Below are 25,000 nucleotides of genomic sequence, written 5' to 3' on the forward strand. Positions count from 1 at the left end.
ACGCGGACGGGGCACTTAGTCCAAGCCCTTTCGGTTCCAGCAGAGGCCGCAGTGCTCTGTGGCCCTCGGGGCACCAAGGTGGGCACCTCTAATGGAAGCGCTGAAAGGCGCGTCAGTGCCTGTACCCGAGCTGCTCACATCAGCATCGGCCACTGCGGCCAGTTGGTCTTTGCATCCTCCCATCATCCTGAGACCCAGCCCTCACCCAACGCCGGCAGAGTGAGTTCTGCACCTCGCACCATGTTGGACTCTGTCACCCATCGCCCCCATTTTACGGGGGTGGGGACTGAGGTTAAAGGAATAGGATCATACCACTAGGAAATGGCAAAGCTGAGCTGAGCGCCCCGGGCTTCTGACCCTCAGTCCAGGTCCCCTGCCTCTACCTGACTAGGGGATCCCACAAAGGGTGCTCAGCAGGATGACGGTTTTAGACACAGATTTAAACCCGTGTCTGCCCTGCTAAACTGCACCTGCTCTGGTGGGGTCAGTTACCACTGGGTTTAGCATCCTTCGCGTAATAGGAAACCTGTCAAATACTGGCTGAAACAACTGGATTTTTTGTTTGTTTGTTTGTCTTAATGTAAAGGAAGTCTGGAGTTAAGTAGGGCAGGGCTTGTGGTACCATCAATGTGCCACAGCTCTGTTTTTCTGCCCCACCATCCTCACCATGTGACTTCCATCCCTGAGGTCGCCTCATGTCCCAAGATGGCTCCTGGAGTTCCAGTCATTCTGTATGTGTTCCAGGCAGGAAGTAAGAGGAAAGGTTACCTGACCGTCGAGTAAATCCTCTGTGAATAAAAACCTTTTCTGTAAGCCCTACCTAATGACTTTGCTTCTATCTCATTGTCCATTCCTCTGCATCGAGACTGGGAAATAAAGTTTTGTTAACACACTCCTGCCTCAAATAAAATTGACGTCTGGTTAGTAAGGAAGGGGAGGATAGATACGGTTGGTTGGCTGCAACAGAGCTACCCTCAGTAACGAGCTGACTTGTGATAAGGTGAGAGTGAAACCACCTCCAGTGACCCAACGAGGAGAGCAAATAATTCATAGGACATCTGTGTCTCACTACTGAGATTATAAGGTACTTCATCAAAACCTGAATATAAACTTTTAGCAATATCCCCAACATCACCTAGAAACGAAGCCAGACTAATTTAAAAATGAGAAAGTGGCACAGGCAGGTAGCATTCTCTGTAGCTTCTTTCTTTAGCGATCCGGATTAAAGCTCTGGCAAGGTACAATGTGAAATCTACAGTCCCTAGCTCCTTGCTATTCAAACTCTGGTCCCCAAGGACCAACATCATCAGGGACCATATTAGAAATGCAGAACGCCAGGCCCCACCCCCTGGCTACTAAATCAGAATCCGAATTTTAACAGGGGCCCTAGGGGATTCCCATGTACGTAAACTTTACAAACGCAAGACTTAAAGAACCTGCAATGGGCCTCTGATCTCCTAGAACACTTCTCAGGAAGCATCCTCTCTAAGATGTTTAGTGAGACTGTAAGTCACAGTGTCACCTCTCTGAAGAGAGCACACATTTTACCCGTTATCGCTTGTGACTCAGTAACACCTAATGTTTACCGAGCGCTTACCATGCGCCAGGCACTGACACGAGGGTACTGTGTGTCCTTCTGCATTTAACACTCCTAACAATCCTGTAAGGTGGCTACCATCACTATCATGTTACACAGGAGGACACCGTGCCAAGGTACCCAGCCAGCAAGCTCCTCAGGGGTGTTAAGGCTCAGAGGACAGATAAGGGCAGTGTTTCAGGATGAGGGAGAAGCTTGGTGTGGTGAAGCATGCGCTAGACAGGGATGGGAGCCAGGATGCCTGCGTTCTAAAGGCTTCTCAGCTACCAGTGGTGGCCTGGTATAACCCCCGTCACCACCCAGAACCTCGCTTTCCTTATCTGAGTATTGGGGAGGGGAGTGTCGGCCAGGTGGCTGGCGCGCTTTCCTCCAGCGGACGCTCCAGCCCAGGCGTGCCTCCCTTCTGATCTTGGAGTCAGTCAGCCTCAGCAGCTGCCGGCCCTGACTTTACCCAGACTCACCCGACTGCCACCAGGTCTGGCCAGAGCCCAACCCAGTCTACACATGCAGATGTTGGACACCCCAGGGGACGCATGCATCTTTCCAACCAATCAGAGGCAAATAAACACAGCTGCTGCCGGCCGACCCTGCCCCCACCCCCAGCCTTCTCACTGGACTCAGGTGCAGGGGAAGGAGCCAGGCAAAGCCCACTTCCCGTAAACTTCCAGAATTAGACTTGATCGGAAACGTTCCCAAGGAAACGCCTGGCCATGCCAGACACTGCTTGCCAAAGCTGCCAGTGGGGTATTCCCACCCTGCCCACCTCATCTGAAAGGGCTGGCCATACCACCCTCAGACTGGTTGGCAGAAACCAGAAATAAGCAGTGAAGGAAGACCACTCAGATGTAGCTCATGGTGGAAGGCGCCTGGTACCCCTCCTGGCACCTCTGCAGGGCATATCCAGTCAACAGATTTGTCAAATGGAGTGGGAGCTTCTGATAGTGTCTCCCCGTTCACAGCGGCCCCTGTACAGTGTCCCTTGCTCACCGGCCCTGCACTGCCATGGACACAGGGAGGCTCCTGGAGGCCATGAGTCTGTCTCCATGGGGATGGATGATCCATCCACAGGCAGCACCAGACCCAAGATGGACCACAGGCCCTATTCCCATGGATTTAGGAAACGGGGCCAAGAGACTGTCTCAGAGGCTGAACCTGTACCAGATAATCTTAGGACCTCAGGGTAAGGCATCTTCCACCAGAGCAACCCGGAGAGCAGAGAGAGAAAGAGCAGACACACAGAGCAGGTCAAAGATAAAGGGGGCCAGAGTCTCTTTAGTCCTGTCCCAGATTCTAGTCCTACCCCCGGTGGGTTCTGAACCTCACCCCTGTATCCTGTGATCAAGTCTCCTTGAGCAAGCCAGCTCCAGAACAATTCTGTTACTTGTCACCAGAGGAGTCAGGCATTCATGTATTCACCTAATCCTCAGGGAGAGCCCAGGCAGGCTGAGATGTCCTTGGCACCGAGGGAAAAGAAAAGAACAAGACATGATCTATACCCTCGAGGGGCTCACAGGCTAGTGTTCGATATAAACAGGTCATTCTAAACCAATGTATTAAATGCGGTAAAAAGGACACAGAGTACCATGGAAGGAAACAAGCCTAGGGCAGAAGCCAAGGGGCAGAGAGCTGGGAGGGCTTCCTGGAGGAGGGGATGCCTGAGCTGAATCATAGAGATAGGAGGATGTAGCCCCACAGTGGGGAGACAGTGTTCCTGACCAAGATGATACCAGCATGCCCAAAGATGGGTGGGGGACAGCACGGTTTCAGGGAGAAAACACATATGAGGAACTATACTAGGTAAAGCAGAAGTGTGCAAAAGGGACCAAGACACAGCCCGAACGCAAGAAGCCTGCTTTTTAGACGGAAACCACATGGAGTTTAATTAAAGTTTGAGACCACCAAACCAAAGACTCCTGAACCATTATGCATGAAACATTACAAAAGCTCAGAAGCAGGAGGAGGCACGTGCAGCTTGGAAATTAACAAGGGGAAGTTTCAGATAGGCCTTGAAGCACAGGGCAGATTCAAACAGAGGCAGAGCCTGGCCACACGCTTGCAAACCCCGCTATTCAGAATGTTCAACATTCCTCAGAGCTCTGTACTTCTTAAGGTGCTTTCACATTAAGCTCACCTGATGGTGAGCAAGTTGAGGAGTAAGCAATTCTAGTACCTTCCTGAAGGTGATGGGGAAACTGAGCCGCAGACTGAGTGATCTCGGGTTACAGAACTAACGAGCCAGCGCAGAGGCTCAGACCCTCCCCAGCACCCACCCCTTCCAAGGCTCTTTGTCACTCTTCCATGAATAAGAGAAGGGGACAAAGACCCATGCATTGCAGAGTAACTCTAACTTTCCTCCAGAGCTTCTGGGCAAGCCCAGGTCACCTCCACCCTTGTGTGGCAGCTCAGGAGTGAGAGGTCCTCTTAAAGACTGAAAAAACAAAATACATACTAGTTGAGTATCTGTCTTCCCTGCATGATTACAAGCTCCAACAGGGCAAATACAACTTAGCAATTAAACTCAGTACCTGGGCCATTAATGGGAGTGTGTTCAAATCTATTTCATGATTGAATGAGAATGAAGAAGAGAACAAGTGAACCACACAGAATGAAAGGGGAGAGAGAGGAGGTGGAGATGCAGGCCCGCCGGGGCGTGGACACAGCCTGCTGCTAGGAGTGAACCATCCAAAGCTCTCCTCCTCACTGCCACCCTCAAAAGCCTTCATGGCATTAAGCCCAGAGGGCGGGAGGGGGGGGTGGCCAGGGAAGAGATGCCAACATTTCCAACAAGTACCCGGTTGCTACTTGGTAAAGCTCTAGGGAAAGAAGGGTGACGGGAGATGAGCAAAAAGAGACCAAACAGGAGGGTCAGAGGTTAGCGTGAGCTCCAGGAGGCCTGAGCACCTCTGTATGAGGTCCTGGTAAACTACAAAAGTAATCCCTACACTTTAGGTGTGATTTTGAGGTCTGAACCCCGATCGCCTGCTGTGCTATTCTACTGGGAGTTCTGCTCCGGGACAAGCTTCTTGAAGGATCTTTTCCTTGTCCTCTGATCATGTTCTCCAAACCCGCTTCGGGTGGTGGCCCTACAGTGAGATGGTCACCTCACCTAGCAAGGCTAGCAAGGAGCTGCCCACTCACTTTTTAACCTCCATAAGGCAAGGCTGGCAGACCAAAAAGGAAAGGGAGCGACTGGTGAGGAAGGCAGTGAGGGGCCGGCACCCCACCCTGCCCCGCAGGCCTCAGGGAGAGTTCCTCCCCGCTCTGTTCACATCGCTCCCTTCCTCCACCCACCCCTTCCCGGCCTCTTCAACCTGGCCTCCTGCCAGGAGCCATGAGCTGTTTCACTTGGCACAGATTCTAAAGGAGAAACAGCTCTTTGTTCCATCCACCAGAGGGAAAGGTCCCCAACTCCTGCTACAAAGACAACTTTTCACCTGTCAAGGCAAAGAAAAGCGGCCTCTAGACCTTCCAAACCCAGAACACCCAGCTGAAGACAAAAGCTGCTTCTTGGGCTTCCCTGGTGGCGCAGTGGTTGAGAGTCCGCCTGCCGATGCAGGGGACGCGGGTTCGTGCCCCGGTCCGGGAAGATCCCACGTGCCGCGGAGCGGCTGGGCCCGTGAGCCACGGCCGCTGAGCCTGCGCGTCCGGAGCCTGCGCTCCGCAACGGGAGAGGCCGCAACAGTGAGAGGCCCGCGTAACGAGAAAAAAAAAAAAAAAAAAAAGCTGCTTCTCCTCTGGGACCACTGGACGATGCAGAAGGCAGAGCCAGAGGCCCCGCCAGCCATCCACACCCCTAACCCCTCCCAGAGGCTGCCTTGGGCTGAAGAACGCCGCCCCCCTCCTGCTCAAATCTCACGGCGCTGCTCAGAGGCTGTCACTTCGGGCAGGAGATTGGTCTTTGGACCTAGTCCTGGGCACACATGCTCTATTTTTACCCTCCCCATCCTCACAGGCTTCACTCCACATTCTGCACTTTGAGGGAGGAAAGCTAAACCCCCAGTCACAGTGGGAGCTGATGACCACAAGACAGGGCCCAGGGTGATGCTTCGGCAATTCAAGACGAGGCCGGCTTGTCTCACACCCAGAACAGAAGAGGATGGAGGCCCTTAGAGCTCTTTCCACACATCATGGAATTTGAGGGTTGCCCCCAGTTTTCAGGCAAACTTTCCGTTAACAACCACCACCAGAAAAAGCACTTCATTCTAATGAACCCTGACCTCACTTCCTGAAGTGGCCTCAGACACGCACACACAAGCCTGCGTATGTACAATCTGTCAGTGTGCTCTGTCACCAGGCAAAAGCCACACACAACCACCCCAACCTTCCCTGCCCTCAGATCTAGGGCTTCCCTCATCTATGTTTAAGGAGACACCGTAAGAAGAAGAACTAGAAACTCAACTTGGTAACGTTAAATCCCAGTTTTCCAAGGCAGGGGGAGAACCCCACGTATTAGCCGCCATAGTTTTGGCCACAACCGAAACCCTGGGTTTCTGCAGTATCCGGACAAAATGTCTGGAGTTGAGGGAACGTGGGGCTATTTTCATCAGGAGCTTCTCGCAGCAGGCAGCGAGCAGAAACATCTTCAAAATACTGCACTCTCAGTAAAATAAAATTCTGATATTGAACGGGAATCGGATCCTCACCTCATCCTCTGTGTCCCTACAGTGGGCCTTAAATTCCGCCCAGATGGAGCCGTGTAGTCATCTGATACGGAAAACGCGTGATGATCAGATTGACAAAGCAGAACACGAAGACCCAAGACCCACACCCTATAGCAGGCAAGGATTTGCCAAACAGGGTTTGACAGAATATACTGTACTTGCAGAATATTTAATTTTCTATCCCGCAGCAGCAGGGCCATAGTCTTCCGTTTTGGCTCATCTGGACCCTCACCAGACTTTTAAGCGGAACTCCAGCCCCTTCGGCCCCCTCCCCACCGGTGCACTCCCTCCCTCTCCCCGCTGCTCTGTGAGGCCTGCCCCTGCTTCCCCCGGTGCCGAGGCGGGAGCCGGCGGGAGCACTGACCTCCGGGCCACCTTCCTGCCGACAGATGGCTCACTGTTTGCTTCTTTCTGGAGTTGGGATTCACTAACATCACTTGACCTCATAATCTTTACCAAAAATTCGTGCAAACTTTTATGGTTTGTAACGGTATGTGGCTCGTAAATTAGACAGAAGTAAAGCACTCATGGCTTCTGTGAATTTCACGTAAACCCCACGTTCACTCACTAGGTAGCGGACAAGTGCAGCAGGAACTCCTCCTCGCGCGCTTTTGCTCACATCCACTACTGGATTCAAAGTTCTTCGGGGCAGAGGCGATCACTGGATAAAGGTAAAGTATTAACCGTAAGCACAGTTTGCTTGAAGAAGTTTTCTTATGAGTGTTTTTTTTTGCGGTACGCGGGCCTCTCACCGCCGCGGCCCCTCCCGTTGCGGAGCACAGGCTCCGGACGCGCAGGCTCGGCGGCCACGGCTCACGGGCCCAGCCGCTCCGCGGCACGTGGGATCCTCCCGGACCGGGGCGCGAGCCCGCGTCCCCTGCATCGGCAGGCGGACTCTCGACCACCGCGCCACCAGGGAAGCCCTGAGTGTATTTTTGATTAAAAAAAAATTAAATACTCTTGGATATGTTACTTTACACATGGGCCAGCTGGTTTCAACAACTCCGTGTGCCCTGAACTCTCTCTACAGCTATTTTACACATTAGGCAGGGACTGAACTCTCAGAGTGACAGCTCCATAATTCCACGTCTCCTCTGTTTTGGGCGGGGGGCATGGGGGCGTGGAGAATCCAACTCACCAGTCGGGCTCCTGCAGGTCTGACAGCTGCATGAATCAGTTTCAAACAAAGGGCCCCGTCTCACTCGCCCAGCTCAAAGCCTGCAACTGTCCAACCAACAGTTACCATCAGGGGATGACACGGCCGGGGTGCGGGTGGGGGGGTGGGCATTAGCTATTAACCTGAACCTGCCCTTTCACCCATTCCTATTCCGGGTGGCAGAATCCTCCCCTGATGCTCACCCAACATTTAAGGGCCCATCAAGAAAAAGCATGAGTCCAGCAAAACATCAACAAATCCTCTCTTAGCAGGTAAATTCAGACACATTTTGTTCGGTAATATTTCACTCCAACTGGCACAAAGGGAAAAAAAAAATGTAAGGCCTTTATTTAAACCTATTTAGCAAGACAAAGTCTCAGAAAGCAGATTTAGATTTCAGAAGATTAGAAAGTCAGCTTAGATTTCAACAGGTACTGTATCAACAAAAGCCGAATCCGAGTTGTCAGCATAGGGAAGTTGTTTGTCATTCCAGAAATAGACCTCAGAAAGGAACTAGCTTGGTGCTAAGTAGAGAGGCGCAGGGCAAGCTTGGTTACACCCTGCTTACTGAGGCACCCACCCAGCCTGACTCAACTGCTTTACAAGCTGGGAGCTATTTTCAAGCAACGCTCTTTTAAAATGCTATTCAGAACAAGTTCCTATTGTATAAGCACAGGGGACTATATTCAATACCCTGTGATAAACCATAACGGAAAGGAATATGAGAAAGAACGTCTATATATGTTTAACTGAATCATTTTGCCGTACGGCAGAAATTAACACAGTGTGAATCACCTATATACGTCAATAAAATAAATATTTTTTTAAATGCTATTCAGAATTGAACTCTGTAGTTCTACGTAATCAGAAGATGCCATTCCACAACCCAGCGACTCCAGGTATCTTAAATAAATTTTGCTGGGAAAACAATTACACTTTGAGCACCAAAGTGAGAACCCTATTATCAGTTTAGTAGATCATGTCCCAAAAAAGCCTTCTGGGCAGGCCTGGCAGACTGTCCACAATGTCAGGAATGTTCAGGCGGAGTGGACCGGGGTCCCGCAGTGTTTGTGCCATAAGTCGATGGCCTTGCTCACAATCGCATCCGAGCTGTCCTGGGGGATCTGTGAACAAGCAAACCAGTCTCTGAAATGTGTGTTTCCGACTTCAGTATCTCCCTCATTTTCGCTCTGGTACAAATCTCATTTCCACTGGAGTTTTCCCCATTTTTCAGAAAGTGATCGCACAGGAGGCTACTGCCAGGATCTGTTTCACGTACCACCTGAGGCCACAGTAAGGAGCAGTCGTGTCATACTGCCTAGGGTCGAATCCTGCACTGCCCACTACTTGCGGACTCCTGGGCGGGTTATCTGAGCTCCCTGGGTTCAGATCCCCGTCTCTAAAATGGGGCAAACGATAGCCGCAATTCACAGGGCTCTTCACCGGCTTACATGAGGTAATTCACAAAAAATACTTAGCAGTGGCCCTGGCACTGTGAGCCACTAATTATTACAACGATGATGGTTCTTTGATCCAACATACATTCACTTAGTACTTATTTACCGGGCCACTGTTCAAGTGTTAACACTGACTGATTAAGATATATAGATTTGGGGTCCAGTGAAATTCACTCACACCTAAGTCTCTCTTACTTCCACCTCTTCTTGCCTGGTTAAGGGTATTCTAAGATACAAAGACAGGGAAAAACAGATTCATTTAGACCCTTTTCAACATGCTCTAAGTTTACATTTCAGCACATTAACAAATCCAACTGGGATTCTACCAGAGATATAGCAACAGAAATGAAAGGACTTACAAAATCCCTCAAAACATCAGGTTTCCTTTTCCAGCAACAAAGATCAGTCACCTCTTCCTTTTCTTGACAAGCTTCCTAGTGGTCACATCAGGGGAAGAGACTCCAGTCCCAGGTGCATACACTCATGGAGACTCGCTGCTCAGACCACTGACCCCAAAGGACTGGTCTACAATCCACAGACCAACTTGAAACTTTTTCAGGGGAAAATTGTTTCTTATGATGTAAATATATACTATGTCTCTGAAATAATTTAATGCAATAGAAAAATGTGGCTTGCTAAACTGACTTCCTTTCTAGATTCAAAATTAAAATAAAACAAAGTACACTTACGTTTTCCAGAAACTTTGTTATCTTCTCTGCACTGTTCAGTGCCATTACTTTTATTTTAAAGGTTAAGAGAATTTCCACAGCTACAAAAACTAGTATCTTACAGGATCCACTTATAACTTTATCCCAAACCCTGCAAAATAAAGATATAATCAAATTACGAGTTTGAAGTTTATGTTTATTTAAATAGCTCAAATTTCAAAATTAAATCAAATTACATTTTAAGTACCATCATCCCTCAGTATCCCCAGGGAATTGGTTCCAGGACTCACTTGCTGTGGATACCAAGATCCGTGGAGGCTCAAGTCCCTTGTGTAAAATGAGGTGGTACAGTCAGCCTTCTATATCTGCAGATTCCACATCCAAGGATTCAACCAACCACAAATTATAAACACAGCACAGGATCAGCTGAATCCGCAGATACGCATCTGCGGATACAGAGGGCTGAGTGCATGAGCTTCAGAGAAGAGCTATGAAGAAATCATCATCAAGGAAAACAACACAGATCAGCCATTTGAAATCTATTTCAGACATAATCAGCAGTGGAAGGAAAAAAGGAACCATCCCTAGAAAGTATCAATATTTGCTCTGCTAGGAATTGACCAGTATGCCAATTCCCTAGTGTTTCAAAACTGACATTTTCGGGCAGGAAAGTCCTAAACCAAAGCTTAGATTTTACTAATATTTTGTAATATTAATATAATCATTACATGGTAAGGAACAACAAAAGCAGCAAATGAAATGATAAATTCAATTTCATTTTCCAGTAGTTTAAATTCCTTAATTAAGGAGCCAGTTATTAAATATACTCTAAAATAACTATTCTGATAACTCCTATAAACTCTTACAGTTGGTATTATTCTACACATGCCAAATGCATTGTCTTGTAATGCCCTCTGTACATTTACCTTTCTCCTCAACTGCAAAGTTGTGGATGGGGTGATCCAGGACACCGAAATACCCGTAATACGTCTCAAGTTGATGGAAGAGCTGAGTTTGAGTCTCAAGTCTCTCACTGCCTTCAGCTACTTTAGAAATACACATTTTCTCTAGGACCTGGCTCCATTTCTGGAAAAGCCCACATATACTCCTAGAGACTATTTCACACGGGAATACTGAACAGCATCGAACACATTGAGGGCCTTCAATTTCTCTAACTGTATGCTGTAACATTTTTAATATTTATATTAAAGAGATATTTCTAATGTTTCATAACTATATATAATAAGCAGAATCGTGTTGTTATGTTAGCTGCTGGAGGAGTCAGCATCAAATTATTGTATTGTTCTAAAGCAAATTTATATTCCAAGATGATCACGTTAAAAAAACAAAAAAAAAAGAACACAGGATTTTTCTGCCTCTGAGCCTGCAGTCCGTATTTGAAAGAAATACTTGCCTCTGTAAGCTGGATTCAGGCAAGCACCCAGCGAAGCACCTCTTGAACCAGAGATCATAGGGAAGTTTGGACACTGCAGAACTCGTCTTCAGATGACTCAGCAGTCGGCTATCTTCCAGGTTCAAGTATTGTTCAAAAGCCTTTAGCTAATGATTAAACAGGAAGAGATTACTCAGTTCCTGTGACATAATGTTACCTGATCTTACAGCCTGTGATGAAAAAGTGTACATGCTGAACCCAGGAAATGCTAGAAGACAAAGCTTCAGACTCATTTAAGTCACTGGTGAGGCAGCAGTTTCCCAGGTCAGCACTAACCAGAGCAACCAACCGCCCAGGACTAAGGGATTTCCTGGGACAGTCCCAGGCTAAAAGGAACAGTCAGTCACCCTAGTTGGTCCTAATTGTGCTAGCCAGATTCGACAACCTAAGACAAAAGTCCAAACCAAAACTCAGTTCTCTGGGGAGCTAAGAAAGGCCCACGTTCTGGCTGCTCTAGGGCAGTAGGTTATACGTTCAGGGAAAGGACAAGGGTAAGACCAAAGAAACAGAGCAGGACTAAAGCAGGGACAGGGAACTAGGAAGAATGGAGATGAAAAGGGCCCAGCAGTCACTGATGCCACCTACGCTGACCCACGTGGAGCGCACTCTGCACTTGGCAGGGGGGGTCCGACAACAGGGACGTCCTCAGGAGGAGCTCTGTCCCCAGCAAGGTGTGCACAAGAATTCCGGGGAGGTACAGGAATAACACAGGGGGACGATGCTCCAGGGTTCCGTCTGGCAGCCTCTCCCATGTAAGGTTACACAGCAGCCAGCACTAGAAGACTGGGAGCTAACAAAGCTGGCTCCCAGACGGGTTGGCTGTATTGATAGGGTTCTCTGGCAAAGCACGGATCCTAAGGTCAAACCCTCAAGTCTGTACTCTATCCAGAAGGGCACAACCAGATCCCATATCACCTGGCCAAATGCAATATATATATATATTTTTTTTTAAACTAAATATCTGCACCGCTGTACTTCTGCCAAAGAGGCAATTCATAACCCTTACAATGTCCACCGTAGCCAGACACTGTGCTACATATATAGGGAAGGGAGTAAAAGGCAAGATAGCTTTATTACAGTGTGTTATAGTTAGCTCTTTGCAGCTCTCTCAACCAGGTTGGAAGCTCCTTGAAGGCAGGGATGCTAGGACGGGAATAAGCAGAGACAATGGGTACATCCAGGTGGGAATCCTAACCCATATACTTAAGAAGCCAGAAAGAGTTTCCCAGGACAGCTGACGTTGGAGCTGGCCCACGAAGAAAGGACGGGACTTGGCCAGGCAAAGAGGGCCACGCATTAATATCTGGTCCAGCTTAAAGGATAAATATCCCTAAATAAAGAGAGCTTCTAAAAAAGGAAAATGCCAAAACCTCTATAGGAAAAAATGCACATGGCTCTAACCCATAATGAAAAGATGCTCAACCTGGCTATGATAAGAGAAACGCAACCTGAAACTACAGTGAGGTATCCTTTCTCACCTATCGTGCTGGCAAGAACACACACCAGGTCGGCGAGGCTATAGGGAAGCTGGTGTTCTCATCTGTTGATCATGAGGATGCAAAAGGGTATGAGCTCTACAAAGAGGAATTTGAAAAAAACCTAGCTAAGTAACATATGCCTTTACCCCTTATCTAGTCAATTCATTTCTAGGAAATCTGACCCCCAAATATACTGGCAAATATACAAAAAGATACATGCACAAAGCCATTCACCTGTTATAACAGCAAGGGACTGGAAACATCTCAATTAGCCAACACTAGAGGATGGGTTGAATAAACTAGGATGGAGTGGTATGCAGCTGTGAAAAGGAATAAGGAATGTCTCTATATACTGCTTATGGCATAATCCCCAGCATATATTAGGTTAAAAAAAAAAGCAGGGTGAAGAATGCAGCTGTGAAAAGGAATAAGGAATGTCTCTATATACTGCTTATGGCATAATCCCCAGCATACATTAATTTAAAAAAAAAAAAAGCAGGGTGAAGAAAAACGTGTATCAGATGCTACTGCTAAATCTAAGAGGGTGAATATAAATACATATCCATGTGTGCTTTTTTTTTCTTTTTAGTGGAAGATGACATTTATACTGCCTGAAATTTTTAGGACACAGCAAATGGTAGAAATGGTAGATGTGATGGTTTTATTTACGTTTTACTGTAAAACATTTAGGTTATTTCCAATATTTCCATGACTCTCATATACTTGCTTTTAAGGAAATAAGGCATACCTCAACAGAAGGCAAAACCTGGCAAGCGATTTAACCACCTTGAGAGGAATTTATATTAAACTTAGGAAGAGGCTGCTAATAGTGCTTATTAAAAGAAAAAAACCCTCTCTTTAGGACAGCTTTTAAAAATTATATCAATGGCAAGGAAAGAAAACTCACTCACTTTAATGACTAGACACAGTTAAGACTGAGATGGCTTAAAGGCAGTGTGATCTGAGGAGAACCAGAGACCTTCCGTGTCACACCACTGAAGCTGGCCTCTACTCTCCTTGGCGATCAGAGGCCTCGTCAAAGAGAATTTCCAAAAGCTTTGCATGGAGAGGAAAGCTGTGATGTAATCCTAGAAATGAGAACACTACAACATAAAGGCATCATCGCCAGAAGTATTCTTTTCTTTGGATGTCAAAAGCCCGTCACTGTCTATCATGTGCACATTTCCCCAGGATTATGAAACCACCTATGCTTTGTGATAACAAATTTGGTAAAACCACAAAAATTTGAAAAGATGGCAGACAAGATTATAGAAACTAACAAAAAGCTAGGCAGAAGAGATCTAGTATACAACAATTAAAAATTTTAAGCTGGACTAAACAAGGTTTAACGAAAGACAACTTTTTTCAAAACTTGACTTTAAAAGTTTAAGTCACACACAAAAAAGTTTAAGTCACTTGATGGCTAAATCAAATAGCAACACAAAGGAAATTTAGCTTTTCTTATACATTCTGAACTTTAAAAAGAAATTTGCAACTATAAAAAACTATGTGCTAGGCACTGTAATGTACATGCGAAAATAAACCCCTTTTTCTGAAGATGGGGAAATTAAGGTTCAGGGGACATGGGGACATTAAGTATCTTGCCGATTCTAAAATTCATTTCTTAAAAAAAAAAAAAAAAAAAAAAAAAAAGAAGCTCAAGGCATTTTTGCAAAAGAACAATAAGAGGGAAATTTCCCTACCAGCTATCAAAATATGCTAGGAAGTTAAAGTAAGTCATAGGGTACTGGCCAGGAAACAGACAAATACCTTGATAGAAAAAAAAAAAAGGGGGAGTCCAGAAAGAGATAAAAATATATATAAACCTAGTACATGATAAAGATGGCATTACAAATCTGTGAAAAAAAAGAATGAACTGACAAAGGGAGTCCAGAAAGAGATAAAAATATATATAAACCTAGTACATGATAAAGATGGCATTACAAATCTGTGAAAAAAAGAATGAACTGACAGTGTAAGTGGTAGTTCTACTGCTTATTAACTGGGTGGCCTCGGACAAGTTACTTAACTGCTCTGTGCTTCAGTGTCCTCCTCTGTAAAAACAGATGTGTTAAGATGAAATGATTCATCAGTAAAGCAAATTTAGTCTTGGTTGACATGAATCACATTCTCAAACTGTTAACCAGAGCAAGAGGAAGAGGGCAGTGGGTGCTGGCTGAAGCCGTGCTGCAGTTAACCACAAAAGGAACAGAGTCATGTCGGCGTCTGATGCCACTCACAAAGGGAAGTCCTTCACAAATTAAAGGACTAAATTTTAAAATGTTCAAATATTTTTAAAAGTTAGAAGCTTTTTAAAAACTTGTTTTTAAATCTCGGGATTAGAAAGGGCTTTCTAACTAAGATACAAAACAGCAAAAGAAATACTGATAAATCCAATTGTATCAACTCTTTACATCTTTACACAACAGGGAAAAATATTTTCAGAGAAAATATTTAACTTACTTAACAAAGGATAAATATCCGGCATATAGCAATAATTCTTACCAAAAAAAAGGAAAGACGGAAACAAAATAGAAAGGTAGACAAATACGATGACCAATAAACATACCCAAAGCTGCTTAACTTCACTCAAAAATGAGGCAATGGAAATTAAAATGGGCTACCATTTCACTAACAGATTGGCAAAATTTTAAGAGAGTGATACTATCAAGTAGTGGCAGTGGGGTGGAAAACAGGAAATCTCATCAACTGTTGGGGGAAGCAAAATTGGTACAACTCCTGGGTAAGTAACCTGGTAGTTAACAAATTTAAATATGTCTCTTGCAATTGAGCATTTGTTGTATAGTAACCCACCCTAGAGACATACGCACATGGGAACACATCACGTACACGGAGTGGGACTGTCAGCATGGAGCCTTTACATTAAATTAGGGCAAATTCTTAACAGAAAATACTAGGAGAATTTTTTAAAGTGGTTCTAAATGAGCGACTCTCAATCCTAGCCTCATTTCAGAATCACTTGGAGTTTTAAAAAAGTAGAATTCTGGGGCCTCACCCCTGAAGATTCTGATTTCATTGGCTCGGTCATTTTTAAGAGCTCACAGGGGGTATTAATAGGAAGTCAGGACTGAAAACTACCTATGTTTACTAACATGGAAAAGCTCCCAGACATTAAGTTTTAAAAAGAATTGTAGGGCCGTATGAACAGTATGATAACACTTACATTAAAAAAAAATTATATATATATATGTTATATACATATACACATACACACACACGTGTTCATGGGAATGCACTCGCATCCCCATCCCCATCCATTCCAATGCACATAAAATAGTCTAGACAAATACACCCCAAGCTGATGACAATGCCTACGGCTTAGAAAGTGGGGTAGGGGAGGTGCTGGTGCAGGTCTATGACAACACTGGACTCATTTGGATTACTTAATACTTCGAGAATGTATCTGTTACTTGTGTTATTAAAAATAATGAATTTTTAAACAAACTATCAAAATGCTACTGCATTTACTCCAATAATAAGAAAAGCGAATTAAATCACAGTATGATTCGGACCTCTTGATTTAATTGGGCAGCTAACATTTCATTTACATATGCTCCAATGCCATGCTTTTATTTTATTGAAATTAAGTGAATTAAATTTCAAAATTCTAAAAATCAAATTTTACTTAAGGCAAGTACATAAAAAACACTCCTGTTCAGTGCTCTGGGAAGCTGAGGGCCGAAGAGTCGCCGACCACCCTAACGGACACAGAGCAGGGATGGATCTCCAGGGTTCGGCTGACCTGTGCCCCGCACGTGACCCTGCGTCCTGTACCACGGTTACTGCTTTCAACAGAATTTCCAAGTGAAACAATTCAATGACTTAAGAAAAAAAGACTCGTTTTTATAAAATGAGGGAAAACACTGGGCAAAGAGAATGGCAAAGGACCCCTGGCTTGCGCTGATGACACAAGCGCTGGTCTCCGGATTCCCAAGTCAGAGTGTACAGACCACCGGCTGCCTTCCTCACAGAGTCCCGACTCTAACGTGAGATCACAATGTGCCTGGCTAAAACGAACCGAACACATTTCCCAGGCTCCACTGCAAACTGGGGCGGCCTGGTGACACAGTCCTGCCCGCCAAGAGTCATGCAGAAGGCAAGTCTGTTAAAGGGGGACAGGCTGGCCTGGCTTGTCACTTCTCCTCCTTTACTATCGTTTTTGCCTTTCCCTTCCTGCCTAGAACAGGGATGTCATGGCTGTCACTCCAGCATCTGTCATGGGATCACGAGAGGAGGATCACACCTAAGAACGCTAGAACAGGAGCACGGGAGCCTGGGTCCCTGGCCATACAATGGCTGTGGCACCAGCCCTGGGCTGCCTTGCCTCCAGACTTCTGCTTACGTGAGAGAAGACAAAGCCTCTGTTACTTGGGCTTCCCATTCTACACAGCCAAACTTAAACCTTAGTACAGACGGGTAATTCTAGCTAAAGTCAGGGGATTCCGGATCAAGATAAGGAATACTATAGAGCGGGGGGTGGGCAAGCTACAGCCTGCAGAGGCCAAATCCAGCCACAACCACGCTTTTACGTATTTTGTGTGACAACAGCAGAGCTGTGTGCTTGCAACAGAGACATACACACCTAGCCCACCAAGCTGGAAATATTTACCATCTGGCCTTTTACAGAAGGCATCTGCCGGTTCCCACCACAGAGGGTCCACGCATAATTGTAGCAGCACCAGGAGGTAAAGGCCATTTACTGAGGACCCCCATTACCATTGCTCACGCCCACCCCAAAATAGCCATAACATCATCCCTCACCAGCTGGGGTAGAAAATCCCGGTACTTGTTATTCAGTTGGTTCACAAAGCATCGGGTGAGCCAGTAACAGTCAATGCTGTCTTCCACCATCTCTTCCATGGCTTTAGCAATGGCAAGAAATACTTCATCTTCTGGCTCCTGTAAGATTAACAATAACTCTCAAGAGGGAGGTAGAAGAGAGAAATACAGAATTCTTTAATAATAATGAAGCCTTGCTCCCTAGATTCTGAAGGACCTGCAATAAATCAAAGTGGGACCAAAAGCACACAGTCCATCACTAAGAAGATGACCAAGGGGAGATGAGGATGAGTCACGAGAGGAATCCGAGTCAGCGCTGCTTCTGAACACTCAGGTTTCAAGCTGAACATTCAGAGATTTTCCAACTTCTAACATTAAGGCCAAAGAGTCAACACAAACCCTAAGCAAGGGCTGACTCTACACCCAAAAGTATTCTCTGCGCTGGAAGAGAATTCCTTTCAAACAGAGAGGATAAACAGCAAACAACTGGAGACCTCTGCCAATAATTTGCAAACATTAAATGACCCCAAAAGGACTAATAAGCATTTTATTTCAAAGCATTCATATAAAGCTTTAAATTTTTGTTCTATCTTTAAGCACCTAAAAAGCTAAAAATGACCCTAGAATCAGAATTTTAGGACTCAGAAGAATGGCATTTCTCAAACCCTGTGTCAATACTCAGAGCATGAAAGCAAACCCTCAAGTAAATTTCAAAAGAAATCTCATAAAAACTGGAATCCACTTGAAAAATCTGTTTCCTAACACCATATCCTACACCAAAAGCTTTACATTTTCATCTAGGATTTAACAGCCAAAGGATTTTTAACATTGAAAAGAAACTAAAAAGTTTCCTTCTACTCCCCTACGAAGTCCCAAGTTAAAATCAAAATACCTATTTTAACAGAGTATTGCATTTTAGGCCTCCCATCCACTTGTTAACATTCTACAAAACGTCAAGAAGAGCAGAGAGTCTCCTTTCGTGGACTCCCACCCGGCCCTGGGCGCTGCGCTGGGCGCTCCCGAGCCGAGCATCTCAGCGCTCCCCCCCAGGTACTCCGAGAGACACAGCTAAGAGGACCAGCGCCCTCCAGCCGAAGTCAGCTTCTACGTGCCCGGCCCTGTGCCGAGCACCGTCACATGGTCTCGTTAAAAGATAAGGAAAACACAGCTTCTAGGGCTTGGTGACCAAGGAGACTTGAGCCCAGAACAAAACCTGGACAGCATGTCAGCCTGAGGCCCCAGGACAGGTGCCCGGACCTCAAGCCTGGAAAGCTGAGCCAGGGATGAGGTGGAAACGATAACCTACCGTCTAGATCTCTCGAGCTAACGGATAATCTAACCTTATTTCAGATACAGTTTAGGAACTTGTGTAGTACTATCAGCTGACTGCATTCTGCCAATGGGAAATAAAAATTAAAGTTTGAGGGTTCCGACTATTTTCAGGAATGCTCTCTTGATAAGCTTCATCAAAGCGGACGACCTAAGATTTGCCCACGGGACCCAAAGCAACCTCAAAAAGAAAGAACAAGTCGAAGTTCAAACTGCTGTGCTGGCACACTGCAATCTGCAACAGCCACCAAAAAAATTACAGAACAGCACAGTTTGCAGGCAAATCCCTCTTCTGAACAAGTCACTCTGTTTTAGCCAAAAGTTAAAATGCTTAGAGTGAATTGCAAGTTGTATTAAAATAGCCAAAGCCCAAGAGCTATAGTCATTACTTTGCCTGCCCTCCTCCACTCCCCCTCTCTTCCCTTTATAAACAATAAGCAGTCCAAGTAACTAGAGTGAGCAGTTTGTCAAAGGTGAAATCTATAAAGCAGGCTGGAGCCTGTGGGCCTGAGGCCAAGGAGGGGTCAGGGCCAAGGAGGCAGCCAGTGACTACAAGGCCTGTGCGGCCTGCAGGCCAGGGCCAGAGAGGTGGCCGGCCATGTTGGCTACAGACAGAGGAACGAGCAAAGAAATAAATACAAATAAGAAGAGGCTTCCGTTAGCCTCACTGTAACCGCCGGAGAAGGAAGCTGCAAATATAAGAAGGGTGAGGGCTAAAATGAACTTGTGATGTTAGAAAGGAATTGGCAGTTTGGGCATTAACTCAGGGTATTTAATACAGAAATAAATAGATATATAAACATATAGGTGTGTGTATATTTCCTAGCTGTCTGCTGAGAGGGCCTAGAAGCAATGACACACCAGAGACAATGAGCATACCTAGCACCCTGTTCTTGGTTTCTAACTATAATACTCCAAAAAAAAAAAAAAAAAAAAAAAAAGCCTGATTCCAAGCCGGGGGTAGGGAAAGTACAAAATGAGCCTGGAATATCTTTTTGTGCCAGAAGGTAAGAAAGTGCTCAAAATGATGGGAACTTGTCAAAAAGACACAGAAGTCAGCTTGAAGGGGCTCCCGCTGGCTGAATATGGGACAATTTTAACATCAAAATAATGGTAGTAATGAATTATAGGCCACTGAATAAAAGAGGAATCTACAAATTCATACTGATATACATAAACGCGGGAGAAGGGAAAACTCTTCCTTATAGAAAAGTCAACTAATAAATGCAGAAGGAACGAAGGAGTTAGAAGATCGCCATGTGGCAAGCAGCACAGTAAAAACTGTTTCAGGCAAGAGTCGGTGGATTGATAATTACATAGTCTCAAAGTACCTCCCCACAAGTTACTTATTAATTACAAAGGGAAAATAGCAACCTTACCTTGAAGAAACCTGGCAGCCACCACCTTAACCAAGGGATGAAAGTTAGCAGCAAGACTAGTAAGTATCATATTTCTGTAGAATTCCTGCCAGAAACGCATAACTAGATTTTTATCATGAGGAAACACACAAACCCAAATTGAGAAATGTTCTACTGGCCAGTAGTCTTCAAAACTGTCAAGGTCATGAAAGACAGAGGAAGACTGAGGGACTGTTCCAGATTAAAGGCAACTAAGACATGGTAAACGTAATGCATGATCCCAGATTGGATCCTGGACCAGAAAAAGAACATCGGTGGGACAGTCAGCAAAATTTCAGTAACGCCTATAGATTAGTTCATAGTATTGTATCACTGCTAATTTTCTGGTTTTGATAAATAACCAGAGTATAATTAAGATGTAACATTTTGAGGATGCTAGGTGAAGGTATATGGGAACGCTTAACTCTTTATGCAACTTTTTTCTACTATTTTAAAATGAAGAATTAACACAGAAAAAAAGCTTTTTAAATCGTCAACAAATGGTAAAACTAGTAGTTGAAAGTTTGGTAAGTGCTGAACCACAACTTTTATTGTTTAGATAAAGGGCATTATTGGGACAACTGGTCAAACGGGAATGGAGTCTGAAGAGTAGATGTTAATACTATAGCAATGTCAACTTCTTGGTGTTGATGACAGAACTATGGTCACCTAGGGGAGGGTTCTCATCTTTAGCAAGTATGCACTGCAGGAATCTGAAGGAACGGGATGCCGCGTCTACGTCTTATTCTCAACTGGTCTGGAAAAAAAATATGTATACATATATAGGAAAAATGACAAAGCAAACATGGTAAAATGTTAATGACTAGGGAACCGGGGCAGAGGGTATATGGGGTTTCTTGACAGCATTCTTGCAACTCTTCTGTAACTCTGAAATTACTTCAAAACAAAATTTTAAACCATTAGGGAGATTGGGTCAACAGGTACAGGGCTATGAGCGTCTGGGAAAGATGTGTCGCTTTTATTCTACAAAGAGCCGCCACTGCAAGTTTCTAAGGTAGAACATAACACAAACAAAGGCCGGCAGGTGAAGCAGTCTAAAGTCGGACCAAGGGTCAGACAAAAGCGCCACTGACCAGTGGGAAGGAGGGACTTCGAGGCAACTTCCCAGACTCCAGCCGGTGCATGTAGAGACAGACTTCAACCTGAGGTGTGGCATCACTGATGAAGCGAATGACTTCCAGGGCGTGAAGGACATCAGAGTACTGCTCCCTGCGATACATCATCACCTGGGCATGGGACTCATGGTGTGGAGGCAAGATACCTACAGAGACCCGGGGGGGGAAGAAAAAAAAAAAAGAGGGCAAAATACTGAGGCACCGATCCAAATTCCTCTTCTATGAAAGAGCATGGGACTCATGGTGTGGAGGCAAGATACCTACAGAGACCCGGGGGGGGGAAGAAAAAAAAAAAAAGAGGGCAAAATACTGAGGCACCGATCCAAATTCCTCTTCTATGAAAGAGAATCCTGTGCGAAGCTGCCTACCACAGTTAGACTAGAACTCACACAAATATTTAGTTACCATCTAGATTATCTTTTAGAAATTCACACTATAAGTCAAATTTTAAATACTATCAATCTTCGAATGGTAATTACATCACGGATATCAAAGAGAAATGAAACGACATCATACAGCCTTTGAATAAATGTGCCACATAAATTCAAGATAAATCACACCAATTACAATAATGATTTAATTCAAGTTCACGGTTGTCGGCCTCGGGCCACCCTTAGCTCCTAAAGGCCTATCTCCGGTTGCTGTGCTTGGCCCCTAATATGGAATTGTTCCCATCCCCCAACCTCCACAATCCGTATGTTGAAGCCCTAACCCCCAATGTGACTCTATTTGGCAACAGGGCCTTTAGGAGGTAATTAAGGTTAAAAGAAGTCGTAAGGTGGGACCCTAATCCAGCAGGGCTAGTGTCCTTATAAGAAAAGGAAGAGCCACCAGAGCTGGCATGGTTTCTCTCTCTCTGCACCTAATACACCTTCTTCCACAGAAACTGAGCAAAAGACTGTTTTTCCTTCTCCTTCAGCCACTCTTCGCTGTAAGTTATTCATTTGTGCTTCCAGGAAGTAAAAACTCTTCAATTCCTTTTTGGATTCTGACAGCGCTCCTGAGGAAGCTGCACCTCTACAGCTGCGAGGCGCAGACTAACAAACCAAGAGCTAAACCCTAGGAGTTAATTTAGCTCAATATCCTCATTTCACAGATGAAAGAAAAAAGGGAAAAAAAAAAGAGGCCTATTGGTGTCTTCTGGAAGGTTACCAAGCTGAGAGTAAAGCCCAGAGCAGTTCTCCTTTCTCCCGGCCCAATGCTCTTCCCACACCTTGTTTCAGGAAGGTGCATCACTGTCTCTTCTAATGTCACCTGACACTGAGTGACACGCAGTGGGCTGCCTCTGAAGGTCACCTTCTTCCAGGCTTCCAAAGTGAGTGGTGATTCAGGCTCCCGAGGTCAGCCCCAGTATTCAGTAAAAGGCCTAAAGAAATCCGCCTTTTTCTGACTGATAAGACATCAGTGATCCCATCATTCAACATTTTTGAAGATAAAGCTTCCAACTCTTGGAAATCATACCTAGAAGCACCTTCCAGACCAATGCACGGTACATGGACGGGAGCGGGAACCTCTGACTAAAAGTACAAAGTTTCTCAATATCTAGAGGAAGAAAAAGAAAAAAAAAAAAAACAATTAGATGCTTTTCATGCTGATCACAATAGGTAAAGATGCATTTCATGTCTGAAAACCGAGAGTATAGTAAGACATCTCTTCAGAGGCAGGCTGCTATACAATCAGCAAATCTAGGAAAGGTAACACTAGACTGAATTCCAGCCCAGGTGCTCCAACTAGCTACGTATCTTTTTTCCAACTAGCTATTTAAAAACAATCAGTGTTTCACAGTGTAGGAGATGCATTTTGCATAATTACTACACTCACTATAACATCAGCAGTAGTTACTATTTATAGAACTTATTTCATTTATCCACATCACAAGCTTGTTGGGTAGTTATTGTTTTAAAGATGCAGAAACTGAAGCTCAGAGCAGTTTAGTGACCTAAGTTTACATCGCCTTGAGTGGCACAGTCAGCCTGCAAATTCCCATTCGCCAGAAAGCCACATTCACCCATCTTGGGCCTCAATTTCCCTACTTGTCAAGTGAGAATTATAATACTTAAAGCACAGACTGCCTCGTGAGGATCAAAGATCAGGTGGGAAATGTTTTTGAAACTTTAAAACACTCTATTCATTTAAACTACTGTTTTTAACTACGGCTCAGTTTATTCTACTTTAATTAGCGATAGAACAGACCTTATTATGACTGGCTTAGAAATAAAAATGTCAATATATAATGCAGTTTCAGTATTTCCATCAAAGAGAACCATGGCAAGAGTTGCTGCAAATTTACCCAGAAGCTACGATAACACCTCTGAAAATTGAGAAAACAAAATACATGGGTCTAATAAGAGAAAAAAAAAAATTACTGACTTCTAAAGAGGCCTTTCAAAAAGGTCTGGCTCTGACTCAGTGAAATATAAACTTGAAAAATCCTTAACTTCTCCCAAAATATACCATTCTGCTGCCATCCTATCACTAAAAAATTACAGCAGGTAACCAATACCTCTGGACATCTTTAAAGGTAACATTTAATTTCAGAAGATCTGGGAATGACTGAGAACAAGTAAGGTAAATTTAACTTATAAAACTCACCCAGACAGTCATCTTTGAGGAGAATTTCTAATGATTTCTTTTCCTCAACTCCACGAAACCCCACTTTTTCATAATATACTGAACGGAAGTTTCTCTGGGAGTCCTCAGTCATGTTTCATTCTTGGAGAGACAGAATAGGGAGCAGAAAAAAGTGAGCCTAGAAACAAATGAAGAATTGAAGAAAAATTTAATGATTTTCTCCAACTTTTCCATGAATCTGATACACTATGATAAATGGCCTGCCCTTGCATAGGACTCAGTATTAAACCTTCCCTTTTACACAACCCTAACATCACCTCACCTTTGCACCTTGGCCAAAAACCAAGATAGAAAACAAAAGTCCTCTGAGCTGCTATAACAGATGGCACAAGGTTCATGCCTTAGCACTCCTATTTTACTTAGGAGAGAACCTAGCACAATGGTATATTCTGCAGCCGTTACACATGTTCAAAGAAAAAAGTTTTTTTTAATTAGACTATTCTGAAATGTTCACAGTGGTTATCTTTAGGCAGCAGAATTCCAGATGATTTTAATTTTCTTTCTTTGGCTTCGCTGTCTTTTCTAAAATGGGCATTTGGCAAAACAAAAAACCAAGTTATAAAAAGAGTTAAAAAAAAAAAAAAAAAAAAAAACACAAACCCAAGTTCCTCACCTAGTTTTCCTTTAAACACAAGTCTATCAAATGTAATTGTCAAAATTCAAAACCCACAACAGATTAAGCATTAAATTATAAACCAGAATCAAAGGTAATTGTCAAAATTCAAAACCCACAACAGATTAAGCATTAAATTATAAACCAGAAGAGGGGCAGGAATGTAGCCGGTTGACAGGTGATGTCAGAGTTGGAGATAAAATAACCACCTAGAATCTGGCATCAGAACTCAACAAGTTCGTTGGTCTCTGGTTCTTTCACAATACCTTCAGTAGACTGAAGGCAAGTCATCAGGAAAAGGTCAAATTAGGTTTGTGTTTTAAGAACAGAATGGATGTAATGCATTTTCCAAAAAATATAGCACTGCCTGCCCCAAACGCTTAAAGCGTCGGTGCAAAGAGTATAACCCTCAGGTTTTAGAAATTCTGAGATGTCCCCAGGGACTAGGGGAGGGTTGAGTTCTAGACAGCCAAGGTCTTCCTTATTGACAAGATACTCACTGAGACGATTCGGGCACAGGAAAGAATAGAATTCGTTTAGATTGAGAATTCTATAATTCTAGAATAGAATTCTACAGGGTACTGAGCTCTTAGTTTTTTTAAAGCAGGATTCTAAAGCATTAAA

General features: G+C 44.5%; 1 protein-coding gene and 1 long non-coding RNA gene across 3 annotated transcripts; both read right to left on the minus strand.

Annotated features, from left to right (window-relative positions):
- Nucleotides 1-7,739: 7,739 nt before the first annotated feature.
- TBC1D7 (TBC1 domain family member 7) lies at nt 7,740-24,084 on the minus strand. Of its 2 annotated transcripts, XM_028479277.2 has the most exons (7): nt 23,725-23,899; nt 22,594-22,674; nt 21,091-21,278; nt 17,253-17,390; nt 10,954-11,099; nt 9,561-9,690; nt 7,740-8,538 (listed from the first exon to the last, which is right to left on the minus strand). In XM_028479277.2, exons 1-7 carry the CDS (start codon nt 23,834-23,836, stop codon nt 8,452-8,454), a joined length of 882 nt encoding a protein of 293 aa, XP_028335078.1. In that variant the 5' UTR covers nt 23,837-23,899; the 3' UTR covers nt 7,740-8,451. The 2 variants fall into 2 exon arrangements, with proteins under 2 accessions (XP_028335078.1, XP_028335079.1); XM_028479278.2 differs by lacking the exon at nt 17,253-17,390 and having other exon boundaries at nt 23,725-24,084.
- Nucleotides 11,107-14,043, minus strand: LOC114484257 (uncharacterized). The gene is made up of 3 exons (XR_003676928.2): nt 13,382-14,043; nt 12,705-12,790; nt 11,107-12,566 (listed from the first exon to the last, which is right to left on the minus strand). It is a non-coding gene; the product is annotated as an uncharacterized lncRNA (long non-coding RNA).
- Nucleotides 24,085-25,000: the final 916 nt, after the last annotated feature.

Source organism: Physeter macrocephalus, chromosome 18 (genome assembly GCF_002837175.3).
Source record: "Physeter macrocephalus isolate SW-GA chromosome 18, ASM283717v5, whole genome shotgun sequence".
Lineage (NCBI taxonomy): Eukaryota > Metazoa > Chordata > Mammalia > Artiodactyla > Physeteridae > Physeter > Physeter macrocephalus.